This window comes from Pristiophorus japonicus, chromosome 15 (genome assembly GCF_044704955.1).
Source record: "Pristiophorus japonicus isolate sPriJap1 chromosome 15, sPriJap1.hap1, whole genome shotgun sequence".
NCBI lineage: Eukaryota > Metazoa > Chordata > Chondrichthyes > Pristiophoridae > Pristiophorus > Pristiophorus japonicus.
In genome coordinates this window covers 166,242,752-166,265,606 of record NC_091991.1, presented here as the reverse complement: position 1 = coordinate 166,265,606, position 22,855 = coordinate 166,242,752, and the positions used below count along the sequence as shown (strand labels likewise).

The 22,855-nt window shown below is 44.3% G+C and overlaps 1 protein-coding gene across 1 annotated transcript in view; it reads right to left on the bottom strand.

Moving 5' to 3' along the window:
• Positions 1-8,055: 8,055 nt before the first annotated feature.
• The window catches only part of fscn1a (fascin actin-bundling protein 1a), a 31,862-nt gene continuing 17,062 nt past the window's right edge, over positions 8,056-22,855 (bottom strand). Inside the window, exons 2-5 of the mRNA XM_070901273.1 lie at positions 18,006-18,162; positions 15,361-15,482; positions 11,349-11,516; positions 8,056-10,355 (exon numbers count right to left, since the gene is read on the bottom strand). Of these exons, the coding sequence (XP_070757374.1) occupies positions 10,153-10,355; positions 11,349-11,516; positions 15,361-15,482; positions 18,006-18,162 (650 nt within the window). The 3' untranslated portion in view covers positions 8,056-10,152. The remainder of the gene's footprint in view (positions 10,356-11,348; positions 11,517-15,360; positions 15,483-18,005; positions 18,163-22,855) is intronic.

The following is a 22,855-nucleotide window of genomic DNA, read 5'->3' as shown; positions in this document are numbered from 1 at the left end:
TAATATTCTTATTTAGAACTCTCGATACAATCTGATCCATCCTCACAGGCTCCCACCCACACATGTTGCAGAAACACAAAACCCAGCTCCTCCACACACTGCATTCTTTCATTGGGTTGCCAAGGAAACAGCAAGTGCAGATAAATGCCATGCCTGTGCCATTTGACTGATGATTTCACACTCGCTACCCCAGTCATCTTCTTATATTGTGATAAGCGAACAGACCCAGAAATAACCAATTTATCTGCAGCGATTTATTTTGTGTGTTCCCGACACAGAGAGACCTTCCCCTAATTGGGCGGATGGGGATTTTTTGCTCCTGGGGCCGGAAAACCAGTCTCGGGGATTGTGATTATGGGTGGGACGGGGGATTTTAGCACAAAGACACTCCTCCCCCACCCTAATCCTGCCAGTGTAGCTCCAGCATTTATATTCTTGATTCAGCGCCGTGTTGTGAGTGATAGAAACAGAATGTGTAGAGTGTCCACTGGTTCATATCTCTGATTCTGGAGATGTTTAATATCCAGAAGAACTTATATAGCACCTTGAATAAAGACTGCCCCCTTTCACGGCATCCCAAAGCGTCTTACAGACAGTGAAATATCTTTGAAGTACAGTCACTGTTGTAATGTAGGAAACACGGCAGCCAATTTGCGCACAAACAGTAATAAGATGACTAGATAATCTGTTTGTTAGTGATGTTGGTTGGGGGATAAATATTGGCCAGTACACCAGGGATAACTCCCCTGCACTTCTTCGAAATAGTGCCATGGGATCTTTTGCGTCTGCTGGGCCTCAGTTTAACGTCTCATCCGAAAGACGGCACCTCTGAGAGTGCAGCGCTCCCTCAGCACTGCACTGGGGTGTGCGCCTGGATTATGTGCTCAAGGTCAAGGCTTGAACCCACAACCTTTGTGATTCAGCAGTGAGAGTACGACCCACCGAGCCATAGCTGACACCGTCACAAAGTAACGGCCGGACCCAAAGAGGAATATGGAGACGAGTTAGCGTTGTTGACTCAAAGCAAGGTTGAAGGGGCTTTTAAAGGTGAGGAGAGATGTGGTAAGGCAGAGAGTTTTTGAAAGAGAGCCCCACAGTGCAGGGGCTGAAGGCTCAGTAATCACCCTTCACCCCTCTGCTCGCTGACCTACATTATCATTTGGTCCGGCAACGCCTCAGTTTTATCATCCTCATCCTTATTTTCAAATCATTCCATGGCCTGGCCTCTCCCGATCTCTGTAATCTGCTCCAGCCCTACAAGCCTTCAAGATCTCTGCACTCCTCCAATTTTGGCCTCTTGTGCATCCCTGATTTTCATCACTCCACCATTGTCGGCCGTGCCTTCAACTGCCAACACCCTAAGCCCTGGAAATCCCTCGCTAAATCTCTCCGCCTCCCTCTGCTCCTTTAAGATGCTTCTTAAAACCTACATCTATAACCAAGCTTTTGGCTATCTGGCTCGGGGTCAAATTTTGTTTGATAACGCTCTTGTGAAATGCCTTGGATGCTTTACTGTGTTAAAGGCGCTATATAATTAGAAGTAGCTGTTGTGGGGGAAGCACGGCTGAAGGGGCTTTTAAAGATAAAGAGAGATGTGGGAAAGTAGAGCAGTTTTGGAAGAGAGCACCAGAGTTGAGGTGCTGAAGACTTTGTAACCGTGTTAAGAGTGGAGGGAGGAGGAAGGGAGAAGGGTAGGAGGGCACAACAATGCAAACGATTGAAGAAAATGAAAGCTCGATTTCGCAGCTTGTGAAACAGCAGAGAATCACCATGGGTGGGATTTCTGTGGAGTTCCCCAAACTCTCCCGCAGAAGATCTACAAAAATGATGGGCGATTGGGAAAAGCCCCCATGGAAATTAATGGCGCACGATTCAATGTTTAAAAATAAAACTTATTTTTCCTGCCCCACGAAAGAAGCAGAGTTTGAAGTGTCCTGGTGGAGCACTAGATGTGACAGATCCAGAAAGTCTTGCTGCTGAAATGTATTTGCTTCATGGGTTCTTCGCTTAAGAATTGATAGCAACACATTGCTATTAAGAACTAGTTGGTTTATTAGCAAAGGTTTAGCAATCACACGACACATTACCAGTTCATCCACCAGGCTCACACCACCTGTCTCGTCATAGACCTCCTGAACCCAACCGCTGGGGTTTTACTGAGTCTTGTGAACATCACGTGACTGGCTTAGCCACTCCCAACTCAACAACTATTTTGAGCTGAACGTTTAAATGAAGTACCCCCTTTTTTAAAGAGCACTAGAACCCATAAATCCAAATTAACTTGGGAACTTTATCAAATTAAATCAAAATCATGTTGCCAGGGGTGATGATGCACTCCAGTCCCTCCGGCGCCCACCTCTCGCAGAAGGCCGCGAGCGTACTGGTGGACACTGCACGCTCCATCTCCAGGGACACCCTGGCTCGGATGTAACCGCGGAAGAGAGGCAGGCAGTCGGGCTGAATGACCCCCTCGACCACCCGCTGCCTGGACCGGTTGATGGCCCCCTTGGCCAGGCCCAGGAGCAGTCCTACGAGGAGGCCTTCCGACCTGCCCCCTCCCCTCCACACAGGATGCCCAAAGATCAGGAGTGTGGGACTGAAGTGCAGCCAGAATTTGAGGAGCAGCCCTTTCAAATATTGAAAGAGGGGCTGCAACCTCAGACATTGTACATATGCATGGAACACGGACTCCTCCAGACTCAACAGCTCTACAACTATTTTTGTAGACACCAATAATCAAGTGCCCTCTGATTAAAGCGGGGGGGGGGGGGGGAAGGTGGCACACTCCAAAACACTTTTCAAGTACCCTCTTGGTTTTTTTTAGGGCACTGAATCATCAATTATACAAGTGCTCCCTGGCTAAAAAAAGTGGGGGGGGGGGCGGTCACTAAAACCAGCAAATTAAACAAATTAACATTTAGACATAAAATCAAATTAAAATTTGGTTGCCGGGGGTGATGATGCACTCCAGTTCCTCCGACGCCAACCTCTCGCGGAAGGCCGCGAGCGTACCGGTGGACACCGCGTGCTCCATCTCCAGGGACACCCTGGCTCGGATGTAACCGCGGAAGAGAGGCAGGCAGTCGGGCTGAACAACCCCCTCGACCGCCCGCTGCCTGGACCGGCTGATGGCCACCTTGGCCATACCCAGGAGCAGTCCTACGAGGAGGCTTTCCGACCTGCCCCCTCCCCTCCGCACAGGGTGCCCACAGATCAGGAGTGTGGGACTGAAGTGCAACCAGAATTTGAGGAGCAGCCCTTTCAAATATTGAAAGAGGGGCTGCAACCTCACACATTGTACATATACTTGAGTCTGGAGGAGTCCGTGTTCCAACAGCTTCACAGGTGCGTATATTACAGCTGCCATGAGTCCTGGTCTGTGCTTTCGAAACAGCTTGCATCACCCCAAGTCCTGAAAAACCACACTTAACCCCTTCGAGACTCAAAAACCACCGCCTATCTCTAACCTATCCTTTCTCTCCATGAGTTTAGAACATACTTGGGGGTGATTTTGGTAGCCCATTTTACATCTCTTGCCCATTTTTTAATTTCCATTCAAATTATTGAAAACTGCTCACTTCCATCTCGACAAGGTAGTTAAAAAGGCATTCGGAATGCTTTCCTTTATTAGCCAATCATAGAATACAAGAGCAGAGAAGTTATGCTAGAACTGTATACAACACTAATTAGGCCACAGCTAGAGTACTGCGTGCAGTTCTGGTCACCACATTACAGGAAAGATGTGACTGCACCAGTGAGGATGCAGAGGAGATTTACGAAGATGTTGCCAGGACTGGTAAACTTTGGCTATGAGGAAAGATTGGATAGGTTGGGGTTGTTTTCCTTGGAACAGAGGAGGCTGATGGGAGAGTTAATTGAGGTGTATAAAATAATGAGGGGCCTGGATAGAGTGGATAGGAAGGACCTATTTCCCTCAGCAGGGCGGTCAATAAGCAGGGGGCATAGATTTAAAGTAGTTGGTAGAAGGATTAGAGGATAGATGAGGTAAAATGTCTTCACCCAGAGAGTGGTGGTGGTCTGCAACTCACTGCCTGAAAGGGTGGTAGAGGCAGAAACCCTCATCATATTTAAAAAGTACCTGGATGTGCACTTAAAGAGCCATAACCTACAGAGCTACGGACCTGGTGCTGGAAGGTGGGATTAGGCTGGGTAACTTTGTCGGCTGGCATGGACACGATGGGCCAAGTGGCCTCCTTCTATGTGGTACTTTTTCTGTAATTCCACGTTCTCCTTGAATTTCCCAACTCCAGCACAGTAATCCTTCTAAATCTGGGCTATGTGCAGCGAAACATGCTCGATTAGAGCGCAAACAAGCAGGTCTCCAAACAATGGATAGATTGATAGTTCAGCTGAAACAACTCGAGGGAACAAAGGACCTTTCAGCAACAACAGACAAGAGTCCCAGTCAGGTAGGTTGGCATTCAGTAAGGAGCAGATTCTCAAGTGCACTTTAATAACTCGCACATTCCTGTCTTTGTGTGGAGAGGATAGATTTACTGTACAAACACAAAGAGGAAATTAGACGCTTGAAAGCCAGTCGCAGGTTTTCGTTGTGCGTTCCCACACACTGTGGGCACACAATTTGGAAATGTGATAGCATATGGTCTCCCTACATAGTTTCCAAAGGAGTCTAGACATTAACTGTGCTGTAAATGTAAATGGATCTCATTTATAGGCAATACAGTACGGTGCGTACAAGGTAAATGCTACTAAATAAACTAAGTTAAATCTACTCACTTTGAAACTCCTAGTTGTGATAATACATTACTAGTTTTCAAATTTAAAATTCACATCTTTGTTTTCAAATTATCAACCTTGTTTTCAAATCCCTCTCTATCTCCGTAACCTCCTCCAGCCCTACAACTCTCGGAGATCTCTGCTCCAATTCTGGCCTCTTGGATATCTCCGATTTTCATTGCTCCATTATTGGCAGCCGTGCCTTCATCCCCCAAGGCTCTAAGCCCTGGATTTCTTTCCCGGCCTCCCCATCTCTCTCCCCTCCCAAGATGCTCCTTAAAACCTACCTTGGTTCATCAACCTGCCCCAATATCTCCTTTCCCACATTACAACAGTGACTACACTCCAAAAGTACTTCATTGGCTGTAAAGCACTTTGAGACGTCCGGTGGCTGGGAAAAGCGCTATATAAATGCAAATCTTTATGTGGCTTGGCGTTAAAATGTTATCAAGTGACAATAGAAACATAGAAATTTACAGCGCAGGAGGAGGCCATTTCGGCCCTTCGTGTCAGCACCAGCCAACAAAGTGCTGCACGGCCCTTGGTTAGCAATGTTCCAAGTGAACTGCCTTGGAATGTTTTATGACATTACAGGCGCTATATAAATGCAAATTGTTGTGGTTAGAGCTGACCTGTGTATGTTACACAGCTCACTGAAGTTAGCTATTGCAGTCCATGCTGAGATTTTTAGTGCAGTTGCTAAGTTCTGCTACCCCCATGTTGTGTTGTATGGGTTGTCAACTCCAGTAACTCTGCAGAGGTAAACGTCACAGGTGTTTTTAAGAACATAAGAATTAGCAGGAGCCTGCTCCGCCATTCAATAAGATCATGGTTGATCTTCTACCTCAACTCCACTTTCCTGCACTGTCCCCCTATCCTTTGATTTCCTTAATATCCAAACATCTATCGATCTCTGTCTTAAATATATTGAATGACACAGCCCTCTGGGCTAGCAATTCCAAAGATTCACTACTTTGAGTGAAGAGGTTTCTCATCTCGGTCCTAAATGGCCGACTGCTTATTTGGAGACTATGACCACTGGTTCTAGTCATTTAAAGCTCTGTCATTCGGATCACAGGAGACTGGCATCCACAACCTTTGCCTTGCTGAAACCAGCTCCCCTCACCTTGACAGCAGAATTCTGGGAATTTCCACGGAGCTCGTTCCGCTCTGCCGCCGTAACTTCCCCATGTTGACTCAGATGGGGAATTAATCGCTATGCAGTCTCGAATACCCAGCATGTGCCAGCAAGTGGTATTTCTCCTGCAAAGTTAGAATCCCACTCAGATTCTAGACCCAGGCATCCACTTGCAGTAAATAGATCTCCAGTGACTATCCAAAGGTCAGGGGATCCAACACCCTCATATAGGGCATGGAAAATTGAAAGACACATACAATTCCTTTCATTTAAAGTGGTCTTATCAAGTTTTGACTTCAGTGGGTTGTTTTGGGTGGATTATTGAGTCTACACAGTAAGGAGTTCTCATCAAGTCTAATTTTAGTGAAGGCCAAACAGAAAGCTGGATAGGACTGTTATCAACAGATGAACAGAACAGGATCAACACAGGTACTTGTTAAACTGGACAATTTTCAGAAACTTTCAACTTAACCTTAAAAGTATTCCATGGATCATGCAATAGATTCTGCCAGTAACCTTGGCTAGTATTCATATCATAGGCAGTCCCTTGAAATGAGGATGACTTGCTTCCACGCCAAAAAAGGATGAGTTCACAGGTGTTTCAATAAAGGACCTAATATTCCAGGTCCTAAACTACATCCTGAAGGGTGGAAGATGCCGGTGCGTGAATTTTTTTTTTTATTATTGTGTGGTGGCCGTTGTATAACAATGAGCACACGGTCTTGGTCCAGTGGCAAGGGTTAACCAAGACAACTGGAGGCCAGCTCTGCTGCACGGACCTAGTGCGCGCACATATCGCAGTGTGGGCTGGCCCGTGCTGCCCCTGGGCCCCGATCATGTCCCTCTACAGTCTCTCGCCGCTCCTGCTGAATCTACCCACGCTCCAATCACCGACCTGGACCTTGATGACATCACCCTCCTGCACCAGCTCGCACTGCTCCCTGAAGTAGTATGCCTCCACGCTGCTCCCGAGGCCACTCGGCGCTCCTTTTATGTCCCCAACCTGACGCTCACAGGTCAGGGCCTCCACGCTAGTATTCATATGCCCAACATTAACCCACAGGCATAGAATCATACAGTACAACACAGGAGGCCATTCAGCCCATCAAGTCTGTGCCAACTCTTTCGATGAGCATTCCAGTCCTGCTCCCTCGCTCTTTCCCCATATTCCAGCAATTTATTTTCCTTCCAAGTATTTATCCAATTCCTTTTAAAGGCAACTCCTAATTCTGCCTGCTTGGGCATCCCCGCTTACAATCGTGCCTTCTGTTGCCTGGGCCCCCAAGCTCTGGAATTCCCTCCCTAAACCTTCCTCTCTGCCTTTCTTTCCTCCCTCCTTAAAACCTATCTCTGACCAAGTGTTGCTCATTTGCCCCAATTTCTTCTTGTGCAGCTCAGTGTCAAATTTTTCATCTTATAATACTCATGTGAAGCACCTTGGGACATTTTACTACATTAAAGGCTCTATATAAATGCAAGTTGTTGTTGAGTTCCTGGTGTCTAGTGTTGCTATGGACTGTCCAGAGGGGGGGGGGGGCAGTAGAGAGAGAAAGAGAATCCTTGCCCAGTGCATTAGGCTTGAATGTATTTAAGTTTTACAAATATTTTCAATTCCTCAGTCGACCATCCACTTTCCCTCCCACTTGAGGCAGATCCTGTAACAGCCTTGTAAACCATCGCAACCCTCCAGGATTGTCCTGTAGTCTCCAGGAGTTGAAGATTATTCTCCATGAAACTGCTGCAAAGCAACCTGGGGGAAAAATATAGGGGCACCTATCTGTTTTCTGTGAAGTGCCTCGGGATGTTTTGCCACATTAAAGGCGATATATAAATACAAGTTGTTGTAGTCTCAGTATGCAAAATATGGGATGGTTAAAGTGAAAGCGGTGAGCAACACCTCGAGATTGCGGTCTCGTGCTGGAGCAGCTGATGGTGTGAAGCCCATCGACCCGGCTCAGGAGGGTTTTGGAAGCAGAAGGACATTCGTTTCTCTCCCCACCCCCAAAATAAAAACTCCCTTTGTGCTGTTCGTGTGGACAGAGACCATTTGGGCCCCAAACGGCTCACTTCTGTGCTGGTCTGTGCCATTCCAGGTCAAAAGGATGAAGTTGGCACAATTCAGAAAGCACGCAAGTTGATAAATACGGCACAAGTGTTGATTTTTGGCATATGCAATGTGTTTTATTTGACATGACATTCCTCAAGTTATACAAATGACATGTACAAAAAAAAAGTCCAAAATAAAGTGGAATACGGTGTTACTTCTACAAGATACATTAGGGTGGAATCATTCAACATTCGAGAGGTGAAACCTTTAAGAAAAGCCTACACCATTTTCCATGTCCTGATAAATGACAAAGTTTCTGACCTTTTCAGAAAGGAACATTGGAAGCTGCTGCAACAGGATCAAGCAATTCCTGAACTTCCTGCACTGTGTTGTGACCAACACTTAAAAGGGTCTCAACTTTCTGGACCATACAAAAATGGGTAGATTTTAGATAAGGTACCATAAACTGGAAGGCTATAGCACTTGGGCTAATCTTTGTAGCTCCCTCATTCCAATGGGATCTGCTTCTAGGACAATACAAGAGGTTCCACATTAAAGAGAAGCGGGTTTTGGCAATTATTTTCCTCCACAACAAATTACAAGACCACATGCATTCTCCATAAAGTACATTGCTCAGTGATTGCAACACTGCATTAAGAGATCCTACCATGGACCACTAAAAGAAGTCGCTTATGGTCCAAATGCCTGCCCATCTTTCACACTGAACCAGCAAATGCATGAAACTTTTATAAAGAAAAGCTGCCTTAAAAGTTCCAATTTTTTTAACAAGTATTTTCTGTCCAGAACCTGATCATTACATTTGATTGGGTGGCTAGCTCAAATTGAAATACGCCAGATTCTGAATCCAGCTCAGATCAGTCAACAAGAAAAAAAAAGGTTTGGCCAGGATTAGGGCGTTTCATCAATGATTTCTCCGATTTTGAGAGGGTCCTTCTGATAGAACTGCAAAGTAATTCATACTGAGGAATCCAGTTTAATCCGCTATATTTGGCACATGGGAATTTAGGTAGGGTTTGAGTTAAGGCTGCTGATTTTCCAGTTCCAGGAGAGTTGAAGTTTTATATATTCCAGAAACCCCCTCCCCCTCTTTAAAAAAAACATACTAATATTCCAGTCGCCACTGATCATTGAGGGAAGAGCTAATGAGACAACAACCCCATCTCCAGTTCCAGCAATAAGTAAGATGGTAGTGTGCAGAAATAACATCAGTGACTTATGGTCCAGTGGCCCAGTGAGATACAAAGTCATGATCACCAACATGTAGCACGATCTTTCTCCAGTTCAATTATGAGTTATGAAAGTAACTTGCTGAACTACAGAATGGATAAACAGAATAGAAATGCACAACACAAGACCAGCTTATGTCATTCCATATCCAAACAATTTTATTTTGGGAGATGACATTTTTAAAATGTTGACCATTGAGAAGTTCTAGGAGGTCCCTACACCACTCTCCTGTACCAGTTTCATTCTTTCTCTGAAGATTCCTAGAACCAGTGGATATACAACTCCTACAAGCACCATCTTCAGTTACAATGGCAATTAAGGGATTACGATACGGGAGTTTAATCTGTTCAGTGTGCGGTTGGTTAGCTTAAAACGCTACATGCAGCTGGGAGGATGAGAGTAGAGTTTCTGGACAAGTCCAGAGAACGAAACCACCTTCTGCTGAAAGGAAGGTTGAATGTTTCACCTCCCTCCTCCACAACCCCCACCGTGGCCAATGAGATCTGGTAGTGAGTCAGAGGGGGGAGCTTCCCCCTCTCAAGGGGAAGCAGCAAGTGGTCATCCAACTCCCAGCCCGGCAAGACCAAAGTACTCACTAACGTAGCTAGCAATATCAGAGTATCGGTCAGTACAGCAGCTGCAATCTATGGCCATAGGCACACGAAGCAAGTCTTGAACATAACTTTGCCAAATGCCAAAGTTACAGGTATCCAGGAAAGCCCCACAAAATAAGGAATGCTAAAGGGAATGTCACGAAGTAGTATCGATTTATACAGCCTGCATAGATCTAAGGAGATCATCTTTAATAGCAGCTACTGCCAAGATGAATATACAAAATCTGTTTAAAATAAAAATAGAAATTGGTTGAGATATGTTGTGAAAGGCAGGCAGGCATTGCAGCCCATGGTAGGACTACGGCAAGAAATGATGCTGGAAAAGCCACATAATAGATAAAGTGCATTTAATACTCCCAGAGGGTGGAGGAGTCAATGACTTCGGCAGATGCCTTCAGCACACCTGCATGGTCCCCCTTCAAATACTTCCCGTCTATTTTAATTGCAACTTTGTTGTAATCACAGAATTCAAAGAGGAAATCTACAGGTTGATCGCTGCTGCTGGTGACAGAAGAGTCGCTGCCGACCATCCAGTATTTCCCAGTAGAATCTGCGAAGGAGTAGAACACAATATAAGAACCAATCTTTTGGGGCGGGGGAGTCTTGGCCCAAAAGATCAACATTCCATCAAAGCTACATTTAATGTACTAAATGTACACTGCATTTAAATTACAGTATCTTGCCTATATCCATCCCCAGGGCAGGGATGATTTAAATACTGTAGCACCATCAGTGGGTGGCAATCACATGCTATATTTACAGATAGCTTTGGCTCCTGACTTTGTATTAATAAAAAATAAGAACCCCAGGAGAGTAGAGAGCTGATTTATTTCAAAGCCTCTGGGAATGCCACTGAACTGGCTGAAGTTTAAAAGTGGCTCAGGAGAATGGGTAGTAAACAGTTTCCAAAATAGCTAAAGATTCTGAGGGGGCTGGACATGGTAGATGCAGAGAGGATGTTCCCCCCTTGTGGGGGAAATCTAGAACTAGGGGGTATAGTTTCTGAATAAAGAAGTCACCCATTTAAAAACAGAAATGAGGAGGAATTTCTTCCGAGGGAATTCTCTGCCAGAGTTGTGGAGGCCGAGTCATTGAATATATTTAAAAGGTGGAGAAAAGACAAATTTTTGAACAAGGAGGGAGTGAAGGGTTATGGGGAGCAGGCAGGGAAGTGGAGTGGAGGCCAAGATCAGATCAGCCACGATCTTATTGAATGGAGGAGCAGGCTCGAGGGGCCAAATGGCCGACTCCTGCTCCTATTTAAGTTATTAGTACAACTGGTCTCAGTCCTGCTGGGACAGAGTGAAGGAGGCAGGGTAAAAGCTGGGTTCCTGCACTGTTCAGTGACCTGTTGGAATGTACACATATGGGACAGTCAATGAAGAACAGGAATGATGGAAAAACAGTCCAACATACACTGCCCAGGTTCAAACATGAATTGGACAAACAGGAGGAGATAACGGCATCGGTGAAACCATACCCCACAGGAGCCGGTTCCCTCAAGGGAGAACTGGAAGGAATAAACACAAGTAGGATTGTTTACCTTTGAGCCTGTAAGCACCATCGTTAAGCTCCAGCTGGAAGACATCATATGAAGACCTGTTGGAGTCTAGGGTCCCAGTCACTTTCCTGCATCCAATGAAGCCATGCTCTCCACGAAGAACTATTATAGGCCTGTTGATGAGTTTCATTACAAATTCTTCAGTCTCCGCTTGAAAATGAAAGAGAAAAAGGAATACTTCAGCAATTCTGTCAGTGGGGTGAGGGGGTTAAAGGATGTAGCCAGGTCAAAAAAAAGTGCCAGAATCACACTGCTAACCAGAAACCCATACTGCAAAGGGGATGGAGTATAAAAGCAGGGCAGTCTTGCTACAGTTATACAGGGTATTGGCGAGGCCACACCTGGAATACTGCGTGCAGTTTTGGTTTCCATATTTAAGAAAGGATATACTTGCTTTGGAGGCAGTTCAGAGAAGGTTCACTAGGTTGATTCCAGAGATGAGGGGCTGACTTATGAGGAAAGGTTGAGTAGGTTGGGCCTCTACTCATTGGAATTCAGAAGATTAAGAGGTGATCTTATCGAAACATATATTATGAGGGGGCTTGATGAGATGGATGCAGAGAGGATGTTTCCACTGATGGGGGAGACTAGAACTAGGGGGCATAATCTTAGAATAAGGGGCCACCCATTTAAAACTGAGATGAGGAAGAATTTCTTCTGAGGGTTGTGGATCTATGGAATTCGCTGCCTCAGAGAGCTGTGGAAGCTGGGACATTGAATAAATTTGACAGTTTTTTAAAACTGATAAGGGAATAAGGGGTTATGGGGAGCGGGCACAGAAGTTGACTCGAGTCCATGATCGGATCAGCCATGATCTTATTGAATGGCAGAGCAGGCTCGAGGGGCCTCATGGCCTACTCCTGTTCCTATTTCTTATGTTCTTATGAAAATGTACTGTGGATGTTGGGGAGGAGAGGATGAGGTTTAGCTATGATGCCCATTCAAGGTCAAATAGCCTGCAAAGTCAAAGCAGACATGAAAATGGTCACTTCAGCAAAAGGTACCAGTTGGAACTCTGTGCCTGTGAAAATGTAGCCCAAGGGATCAGCACCGTCAGGCAAGGAGAGAACAATTGAACGAGGGGGTGGGGGAAGGCACGGAGAGAATGATTTTTAAAAACTCTGTCCCACAGCCAGGGGGTGCAGGTAAATCTGAGTGGAGCAAGTACAGGTCCAGTAATGCAGAAGTATGAATCACTTCAGACGAGATGGAAGTTTCAATCACAAAGTGCAGTAAACAAGCTTTCAGTTCATCAACACTGGCAGAAGTACTTTAATTAATGTCATTAATAGGAGAACACGAGATGCACATGAGCTCAAAGGAGAAAAAAAAAAGAGAGAGTTCAATGCAGGAGATTTGGTAGATGGGAAAACTTGCAGCAGCAATCAAATCATTTTGATTCAAAACTCCTTTCCCAAAAAAAGGTGGAAGTCAGGGCTTATTGCCAATACACTGCACTTGGTACCAGTAAGTAAGAGTTGTTGGTCAAAAAAAAAACAAATCGGCGAGATAACCTGCTGCCATCATGATAATCAAATGTCTTGAATCACAAATTCACATGGGGGGGAGGAAATCAAATTCCCTGGTTACTTACTTAGAACACAATCTTTTCAATACTGACAAGTGAGCTCATCTGCAGCAATTTCCCTTCGCCCATATTAAACAAAGAACTTTGTATGACTATACACTACTTTGCAATTGTACTGAAACAGCTTCCTGCTTCAGCACTGAATATGACAGAACACCTCATTTCATGGAAGATTGGAAAGACACCATGCTATGTTCTGGACTGGGTCAAAACAAAACAAAAAAAAAAACAAAAAAAAAAAAAACAGAACATGGTCAAAATCTTCTGGTTGAGGAGCAGAACACCCGGCCTTTGTCGATTTAGATTTTTTTTTATATAAATGGGACCAGCGATAAATAGGAATTTTCAGTCACATTTCCACTAGGAAAATCTATAGCTTTAAATATCTTTGTACAGGAGTCTACACACAACTTTTACATTTGCGTTAATGCTTTCAGATAGGGTGGGATAGCAGCTAAAAGTCACAGTCCACATTGGAGCCTCTGGCAATACGACAGATGTCACCGAGTTCTTGTAGAGGGGGTTTGGCACAATTGAAAGACCTCAAGGGTGTAATCCCGGGTGGGAATGCTTCCCGTGTCATGCACTAGGCAGGTTAAGGAGAGGAAGATGTGAAAGGTCAGCATGTAGTGCTGGAGGGAACGAGGACAGCAGCAAGCTCCGGAACAAGGGAAGGCCCAAGGGACGGCCGTCATCTGAACCAAAACACCACCATCCTTGTGGCGAGGGAAAAAAAAATAAGGAATCACAGGGGAGGATTCAACCCACTATGGCTGGGGAGCGGCAATTAGGTTGGAGACTGGAAAGGGAGTGCAGGATTCATAAAGCTATTGGAATGAAGGGAACTAAAAGGCCAAGAGATTAAAAACCACTGTTACAGAAAGGGCAAGGGATATCAGAAAATGGCCAGAGAACACCATGAAACAGAATAAAGATCAACATCCTAAAAAGCATTGGGAGTCAGCATTGAATGTGCATTCATGTACATACCATTCATTAAGTAGTCAGAAGCATTAATAACTAGGGAGGGATGTAGTACAGTAGCTATAATGGAGGTATGCCTTAAATTTGTACAACATTATTCCTAGTTATAACATTTTCAGCAGAGGTAGGGGAGAGGAAAAAAGATGTTGGCAGTGTTAGTGAAGTATTCTATCAGTACTAGAGTGCAAGGATGTTCTTTAGGGTGCAAGATAACTATCCATATTGATTTTAATAAATAGAAAGGGAAATGCAACTACTTTTGGTGTGCATGACAGGCCAATAAGAAAGACTTGCACTTAATAGCACCTTTCATGACCACCGGATGTCTCAAATCACTTTACAGCCAATTAAATACTTTGAGTGTAGTCACTGTCGTAATGTGAGAAATGCAGCAACCAAATTATGCTCAGCCAGCTCCCACAAACAGCAATGTGATAATGACCAGATAAATGCTCTTTGTTATCTTGATTGAGAGATAAATATTGGCCGGGACACTGGGGATAACTACCCTGCTCTTCTTCAAAATAATGCCATGAGATCTTTTAGGTCCACCCAAGAAGGGGCTTCGGTTTAGCGTCTCATCTGAAAGATGGCACCTCCGACAGTGCAGCACTCCCTCAGCACTGCACTGGAGTGTCAGCCTAGAGTTATGTGCTCGAGTCCCTGGAGTGGGACTTGAACCCACAACCTTCCAATTCAGGCGAGTGTGCTACCCGCTGAGCCAGAGTGGAGATCTTCAGACAGTACAGAGATGTGCATGAACAGGTCAATAATTTTGGGTGATTTTAAACTATCCCAAGATAGTCTGGAATAAAAAAAAAGGTAATGCATGTGGCCAGAGTGGGGAAGACATTTTAGAATTGCTTCCTAGCTCAGTATGCCTAGTCTAACTAAGGGCAGGTGAACAGCATTGCTTGATTTGGCACTGGAAATGAAGTGGGGCAAATAACTGAGGTAATTGGAAAGGAGTGATCGTAACAGTTAATTTCACTGCAAGGACAGAAAAGGAAAAGAAGAATCAAAAGAGAAGGGTGCTGAACTGGAAGAGGCAAAGTTCAATGATCGAGGGATCTGGCCCAAAGTAACAGGGCAGAAAAGTTAGCACACAGGTCAACAGATCAGCAGTGGAAAATCTTCAAAACTTAGATGTGTAGAATATAAAAATATATATTTTAAAATGGAAAATGGTAAATTTTTCCTTAAATATGCAAATTATACAGTGGGACTGCAGAGTAGCCATCTTCAAGAAGGGAGAAGGATAAAGCGAGTAACAAAGTGCACATCAGTATCCACTTCTCCATGGTGCCACATACTCCAAACACTGACTCAATCTTGATCATTTGTAACAAAATACAATGCTGGGGGCGAGGGAAACTAGTTTAGAAGCAAGTCTACCTGTGGGTCGGGGAATCAAGGACTTACCTGGTGTTTCTATGCTGGCACAAAGCTGCCCATTCTTTTTCGCTGCCACATATTTTCCATTGGCAGCCTTCAGAACAATCCTTCTCTCGTGCCATTCAATTTCAAAATAGCAGTTGCCATTTCTGTAAAACAAAAATGGAAAAAGTGATTAATTCCTCGCAGGTTGAAAAGGCCGTTTTTAAATGACCGCTTTTTTTTTTATTTAAAAAAGAAGGGCACTGCACAGCAACCGTGAATACTTTAACAATGTAACCCTTGACCAGCACTGGCTGATGGTGGGAGTTTGCCTCAGGTTTATTCTTCAAATTGCTTCAGCTCATTTATACAAGAGGCCTGCCAAGCACTTTTGGAACCTTAATTCACTCTAGTTTAGAAAATGTATAGCCATTAGCATAATTACAAATTAATTTGAAATCTATTATGGTCTTAAAAACTGCAAGTGGTTGCCCAATGGGTACTTGCAGAGTAGCTTTTTAAAGAGAGGCATTTTGGACAAATTCTGTTTTTACATTTGACCAGTTTCCTTTGGATCCGATACCTCTGCTGCAGAGAAGCTGGACTGGGCCCTGCTCCCAGACAACATGGACAGCTTGAGTAAAACACTCCCACTTTCTCCTCTTTGCAAGTTGTTGCCTCCACTTAACCTGGTTCAGATTGGGCCATGTGGCCAGGCCCCGTCATTAGTTCCAACTATGGCACGGAATGTGAAAACTAGACAGGCAACCCTTAACCTCACACCATACCTCCAACTTGGTCTTTGTGGCAAGTGTCCCATTACAACATAGTCTTGAAATTCTTCAACAATTGATCAGGTTCTTCTTATTGAAAATGGAGCTGATTAAGGTCATTTACATTAAGTGCCCACAGCATGCAGTCAAGTTTAAAATAATCTTTATTTTAGTGAAATACAATGTACCAATTCTCTTCGAGAAGAGGCGTAGAAATGTTCACATAACCACTGCAGGTGCCGGTTGCTTGGAGGAGAAAACTAGTCTTCACTCATGGAATTGAGAGCCCAAGCTGAAGTAGGATGTTGCAGTCAACAGTAAAGTTAAATCTTGGTAGAGTTTGAAATGTTTCAGATCAGGTTTGATTATGTGTAGTGACATGGCATGATCATGTAAGGGTTTTAAACTATGTCCGTGTGCATCCCTAAATTGTGCAGGATTCTAAAGTTTACCACTAGGATTCAAAAACAGGTAGTCCTCAGATTATCAGCCCACCCCTACCTAAAGTCAACTCTATTAGTTTCCAGATGACATCAGAGAACATCTAATCTTTACGCACTGGATGCTCTGCAGCCATTCAGGAAAAGATTCCACGCACAAAAACTTCATTTCTTTAATATTATAAAGATTTAAAGGAGGAAGTACTTTACTACATAACTACAGTATGTAGAAAGGCCACTGCAAATCAGTGACTGGACTAGAAGTATTATATTCCCAAACAGTATACACAACTTTTTTAAAATTGTACGTGATTAAGAAGTATTCTTGAGGGATGGGGGCATGAAAGAGGGAACAAAAATCCATCTAGTTTTGAACATTTAACACCGTGTTTGTGTCAGTTCTATTTTGACAAAAGTAGTGTTCCGATAGGCAGCTTCCTCATGCTAAAGCTGGATGTGTGCACACGGAGCCTCAGATTACTGAATGCTTGTGGTTTTCATAAAGTAACCACAATACGTTATATATAAAAACAACGATGGCTGGCGACTGTAATACAATGGGCTCAATTTTCGGCAGCGATTTGCACCATTTTTTTTGGCCAGAGTGTAAAAAAATACAAGTTTCCACAATCAATTTGCACCAGCATCTAACTCAGTTAGTTACGATTTTTTTAGGTTAGTTTTTTGTTTTCCAGCCAAGGGGGCATATCCTGCCACCGTACCAATTCTGGCTAGTTAGGCAAGTTTGGCCAGCTCAGTTCTTCTTAGGCCGGCGTATGTGGCCTCTGTAGAAAAACCTTCTGGTGAGTTAAGAAAATCAGCAGAGGTAAGGAAATCAGCGCAGCAGATGACCGGACAGCAGCAGCGGTGACAGGGGGGGGGGGGGGGGAAGGGAGGAGAAGGTGCAATGGAAGCCTTTTGGGTATATAGTTGTTAGGTGCATGGACTGGGAGGCAGAAGGCCATTCAGCCAGGGATAGATGCAGGGACTGGGAAGGAGGAGGCCATTCGGCCAGGGATAGGGTGCGGGATATCAGGACCGGCACGCCCTTTAGCCTGGGATATGAGCGGGGACTGGCACTGGCCCCAGGGGTTTTGGGGGGGGGGGGGGGGGAGGGGAACAGAGGCAAGTTGCTGCAATGTATTTTAATGTGTTTTTGCAGGTTGCAAGCTGGTTGTATGTTTCACTTTCCAGCCTCAGCCCACATTGTATCCCTGGTTACCATGGCAACCTGATCCTTTTGATGCAGATCAAGGCTCCACCCCCAAAACCAGACAACAGGCTAGGTGGTGCCAATACGAAGAAATCAAAACAGGGAAACTTGGAAGATTTTTTTTGCCGTATTTGGGCCCCTCAAAAAATGGGCGCAACTCTTCAAGTACACCAAAAAAAAGTTTTGGGGAAACTTGAGCCCAATGTCTTTGCTGAACAACAATGTCAAAGGCTGATTGCTGTACATGGGTTTTTGTACACTTACTTTGTAGAAGCAGTAGACTGCACCCCTCCATTGGCAGTCAGAGTCCAGTATTTCCCATTACAGGTTCGGAAAGCACACTTTTTGGTTTCTTTGTTGATTTCTAGTTGAAAGGTTTCCTGGTCACTTTCTTCATCCTGGTTAGCAGACAGGTCCATACCTTTTAGGAGCAAAATCATATCAGGATTCAAAGCTGAATGGACTCATTCTGGCCCACTTCAAGCAACTCAAGACAACACCAATCACATTGCTTTGCTTCAGTCAAGTTGAACTCCGATACACACAACCACCTCTTAGCCTCTGTATAAAAGCAAAATTAATACTACAGTGGCAGTGCGAAAATTGCCTTCAAGAGACTCTTAAATCAGCACGAAGCACAGGAGTAGAGATTCTGGGCAGTATCCTATTGGACACTCATTACTTCGTCCCATTGCCTTTAATACAACGTAATATCTGGGGCTGGGGGTGTCGGTGGGGAGAGACGGAAGCCAATAACCAGTGGCCGGTGATTCCACCCAAGATGCATTTCTACTCCAAAGAATCGGAATCCACTGCTTCAGCAGGTCAAGTCAGTGAGTAGCACGGAGAGGAGATGGTTGTCCTGAAATTTGGTGGGGGTGTTAAAAAAAAAAATCAAAGCCTCAGAACATAAAAAGGGCCAAAAAGAATGAGATCACATTTTTAAAAATAAAATGCAACCGAACCAAATAGTTATCCTAAATGTGATCTATTTGGACATGTATAAGTGACAGCAATTCTCAAAGACAACAATGAATTGGTTCAATCACATGTGGGAGGTTTTGGACTAATAATCCATTTCACAAAAGAATAAAGACTCAAAGAAAATGAAATTGGCCTCCTTGGAGGATCTAACTTGCAATTTGGTTCTCAAACGTCGTGGAAGGAAAGTGGTTCGGGCGAGTAACTTTCATATAGCTTAGAAAAGGGATGACTACATTAACCAGGAGGACAGCTCAGCATTTCATTTCATACAAGGTGTCCAAAAGCTGTGGGCCTAGGAGACCCAAGTTTAAAATGGAAGACTTAATGCGGGTAAGTTTACACTTTTGAAAACTCCGTAACTGGGTTGCAGTTGGGAAGACAAAGAATTAATCAGCTCAAACACAGCACCAAGTTCGAAGAGATCTGCTTGGTGACAGAGGGAATGGTTCTAAATTAGCTGTAGGGGAGGTAGACAAATATAGGCTCATCCAGTTAACTGGAGACCAGGGAAAACAGGACAGCAGCTTCCTCTGTGGAACAACATTTCATCGCCAGCCACAAAACCCTAAAACAGATTATAGTTTAGACCAGAGTTGCAATCTGCCTGCAACCCATGGCCAGCTTAAGTGCTCTTGGAACAGGGAGGGGCAGAATATTTAGTGCAGCAGTGTTGAGACATTTTAAAAAAGACAAGATTACAATAAGACACTGAAAGCAGCTGTCATCATTCCATAGCTTAAGATGAGTTTTAAAGTTATGCATTGTGCGGGCTCTGTAAAATAAAGTGCATTTCCAAAAATGTGGTGTTATGTCAAGAATATTGATGGGCCACTAAAGTATTTCCCTTTTCGCTCGCCCACCACCCCACCCTCCTTAAATACCAAAGAACTTAGAACGAAATTATAAGATGGCAACAGTAATTTTTTTGAGGAACGAATTGAAACAGCAATCAAAAGGGTTTCTGTTCATCCCATTATAGCCAGAGTACCTGGAGAGGAAGCAGCTATATAGTAGTTTGAGTCAAGTACAATTAGAATGGAAAATAGTGTTTAAAACAGGCAACGATTTATTTTGGATGCTACAGCCAAGAAACTACTTACAACAAGGCTAACAGTTGAGTGTCAAAGTGTAGAAATGGATAATGGAAGTCATAACTAGCCTACTGTTTTAATTTTTGTAGTTCCTTTTTCCAATTTTCCCAGCCCACCTCATCTCAACACCTGACAGTTATCACGCTAGGGTCAAGACCTCTTGCACCTTGCTTGAGATGGCCTTTCCTCATGAACTCAGACTTCAAGGGTCACGAGATACTGTGCCAAGTCTTTCCCCTTCGAGCCCAGAGGGACAGACATTGTAGCACACCACCACTGCTTTGGCCAATACCAGCTGAATCAGCACAGACCAACGCTTGAATATTGCTGCTCAGCTCTGCAATTCAGTAATGCATCACCTGGTCTAGTTAACCATTGGTGGAAGCACACTCTTTTTAAAAAAAAAAATCATTCTAGACAAGAGTGTCGCCAGCAATTATTGCCCATCATTGAGTCTTTTATTAGGTCCTGGGGGGGGGGGGGGGGGCAGGAGGAGCACTACTCAGTCTGCTCTACAATGGAACTAAGAAAAAAAAAGGTTTTAAAACCCACCTTACTCTTACCCCGGGCAGGCATGGCCTGGTAATGGAGCCACCACTTCTCAAGCCCAAGGTTAAACGTGCAGACTTTTTTTTGCAGGGGGGTGGGTGGTGAAAAAAAAACTACCTACTCAAAACTTGAGGCCAGTCATTAAGTTAGTGAAGAGCAGCATTACTAAGAAAGGGTCAATTTGGCACCATTTTAGACAGTTTGGCCCAAGTTAGAAGCCGATGTGTGTTAAGAACCATTCCAGGACTTGGGCACGTAATCTGTCCCAACACTCCAGTACAGTGCGAACAAAGTGCTGCATTGAGAAAGACAGAGAAAAAAAAAAAGAGGGGGGAAAAAAAAAAAAAAGAAATTATTCTTGGACACCATTGACCAGTTTCACTGGTTTAGATGAACATTAAAAAAAGATTCCGTGATGCTATAACAGGAACCAGTGCTCTAACAGAGAAGCAGGAAGAACTCTTGTTCAGCATTATTCCTTCAATCATCTGAATAATGGATCCCTCATCCAAGCTAATGTGGGATCTGGCCATGCCGGTCACATTTCTCCCCTAACTGTACAAAATTCCAATCTCATTATTTCAGGTGTAATTAACTATGTGAACCAGACATTTGAGATGCAATGGGTGGTTATAAATCCAAATCTTGCTTTGAGTTGTAGGCATGGGGGCCCAATTTATTCAGCAAAACACTGGTCAAATGGAGGGACGTCAGTGCTCAGAAACAAACTTATATACTCAAGACACCAAGCTTCAGATATGATATACAAGACAGCTGTAATAAATGGACAAACTTGCATTTATATAGCGCCTTTCACATCTCAGGAAGTCCCGAAGCACTTTACAGGTGTGTCAGCTGTGGCTCAGTGGGTAGGACTCTCACAACTGAGTCAAAAGGTTGTGGATTCAAGTCCCACTCCAGGGACCAGAGCACACAAGATCAAGGCCGACATTCCAGTGCAGTGCTGAGGGAGTGCTGCACTGTCAGGTGCCATCCTTCAGGATGGGATGTTAAACCGAGGCCCCGTCTGTTCTCAGGTGGATGTAAAAGATCCCACGGCACTATTTCAAGCAGGAGATATCCTTGGTGTCCTGGACAATATTTATCACTCAACCAACATCACAAAAGCAGATCATCAAGTCATGATCACATTGTGGTTTCATCATAGGCAGTCTCTCGAATCGAGGTAGACTTGATTCCACGTCAATAAGTTCACAGGTGTTTCAATGAAGGACCTAAAATTCCAAAGATGCCCATTCATGGATTTTAAAAAAAAAGCAGCCACCACAAGAGCTTGACAGAGCTAGGTCTTGGTCCAGTGGCAAGGATTAACCAAGACGACTGGACACCAGCTCTGCTGCACGGACCTAGCGCGCACACATATCGCAGTGTGGGCTGGGCCCGTGCTGCCCCAGGGCCCTCCCCCCTTCTGGGCCCGAACTCGCGCCACTCCTGCTGTATCTACCCACGCGGACCTTGGTGACGTCCCTCTTCTGCTCCAGCACATGCTGCTCCCTGGAGTGGTAATGCTCCTTCTGTTCCCCGGCCTGCTCCGATTGTGGTTTATGGAACCTTGCTGTGTGCAAATTGGTTGTCATGTTTCCAACATTACAACAGTGATTGCATTTCAAGTAATTTATTGGCTGTAAATTGCTCTGGGACATCCGGAAGTGGTGAAAGGCACAAGTATTTCTTTTTACTCTGCCCAACATGCCCGAGCGTGCAGTGATCCAGAGAGGTGAATCATCTGGGAAAGATTCAGATACATAGCTGGGGTCTTGCAAGCTTCCCACAGCTGCAGCAAGGCTCATTTCAGTCACTATTCCATGCCAGATTCAATATACTCACTACTGGCTCACACTAGATTTATTTTTTGTTTGGAGGGAGGAGGGGAGGAGAAGAGAAAGGGGAAATCAGGCAAACACACCCTGGCAGCAGATATCCCCAAACCCTTTCAGAATAGTAAAGAAAGTGATTTAATGGGATGGGATTTTAAAAATGAACCAAAAAAAACAAAGACTATAATTAATGACAAGTCATTGGATTTTTTTTGAATTATTGATCATCTTTCACTCTTCAAATGTGAATCAATTTTCTCACCCAAGTTATTCGCAACTGTAAAATATTGAACAAGTCTGGAAGAGTAAACACAATTCCACAGCTGATTGCCAACAGAACTAACATTTTGCATGAGGTTTTACTTGGGCTAATCTTGGGAGTGTCTTTTTAAACTTGAATATCATTTTCTTCTGATACAGCATGTTGCCCAAATTCAAAACTAAATCACAGGTGGACAGTTGTCCCGTTCCATGAGTCTCTGAACAACCACGCCATCTGATGTTCCGGAGTGATTGGTTTGGGGGCGGGGGGGAGGAGAACGCACTTGCGCTGGAGTAAGGGACTTCAGCTGGCACTTGGTGGCTTCTGGGGAGCTCCGTCTTCTGGAAGTCAAAGTGGATCGAGTTACAATTTGCAAAGTCAATGAGAACT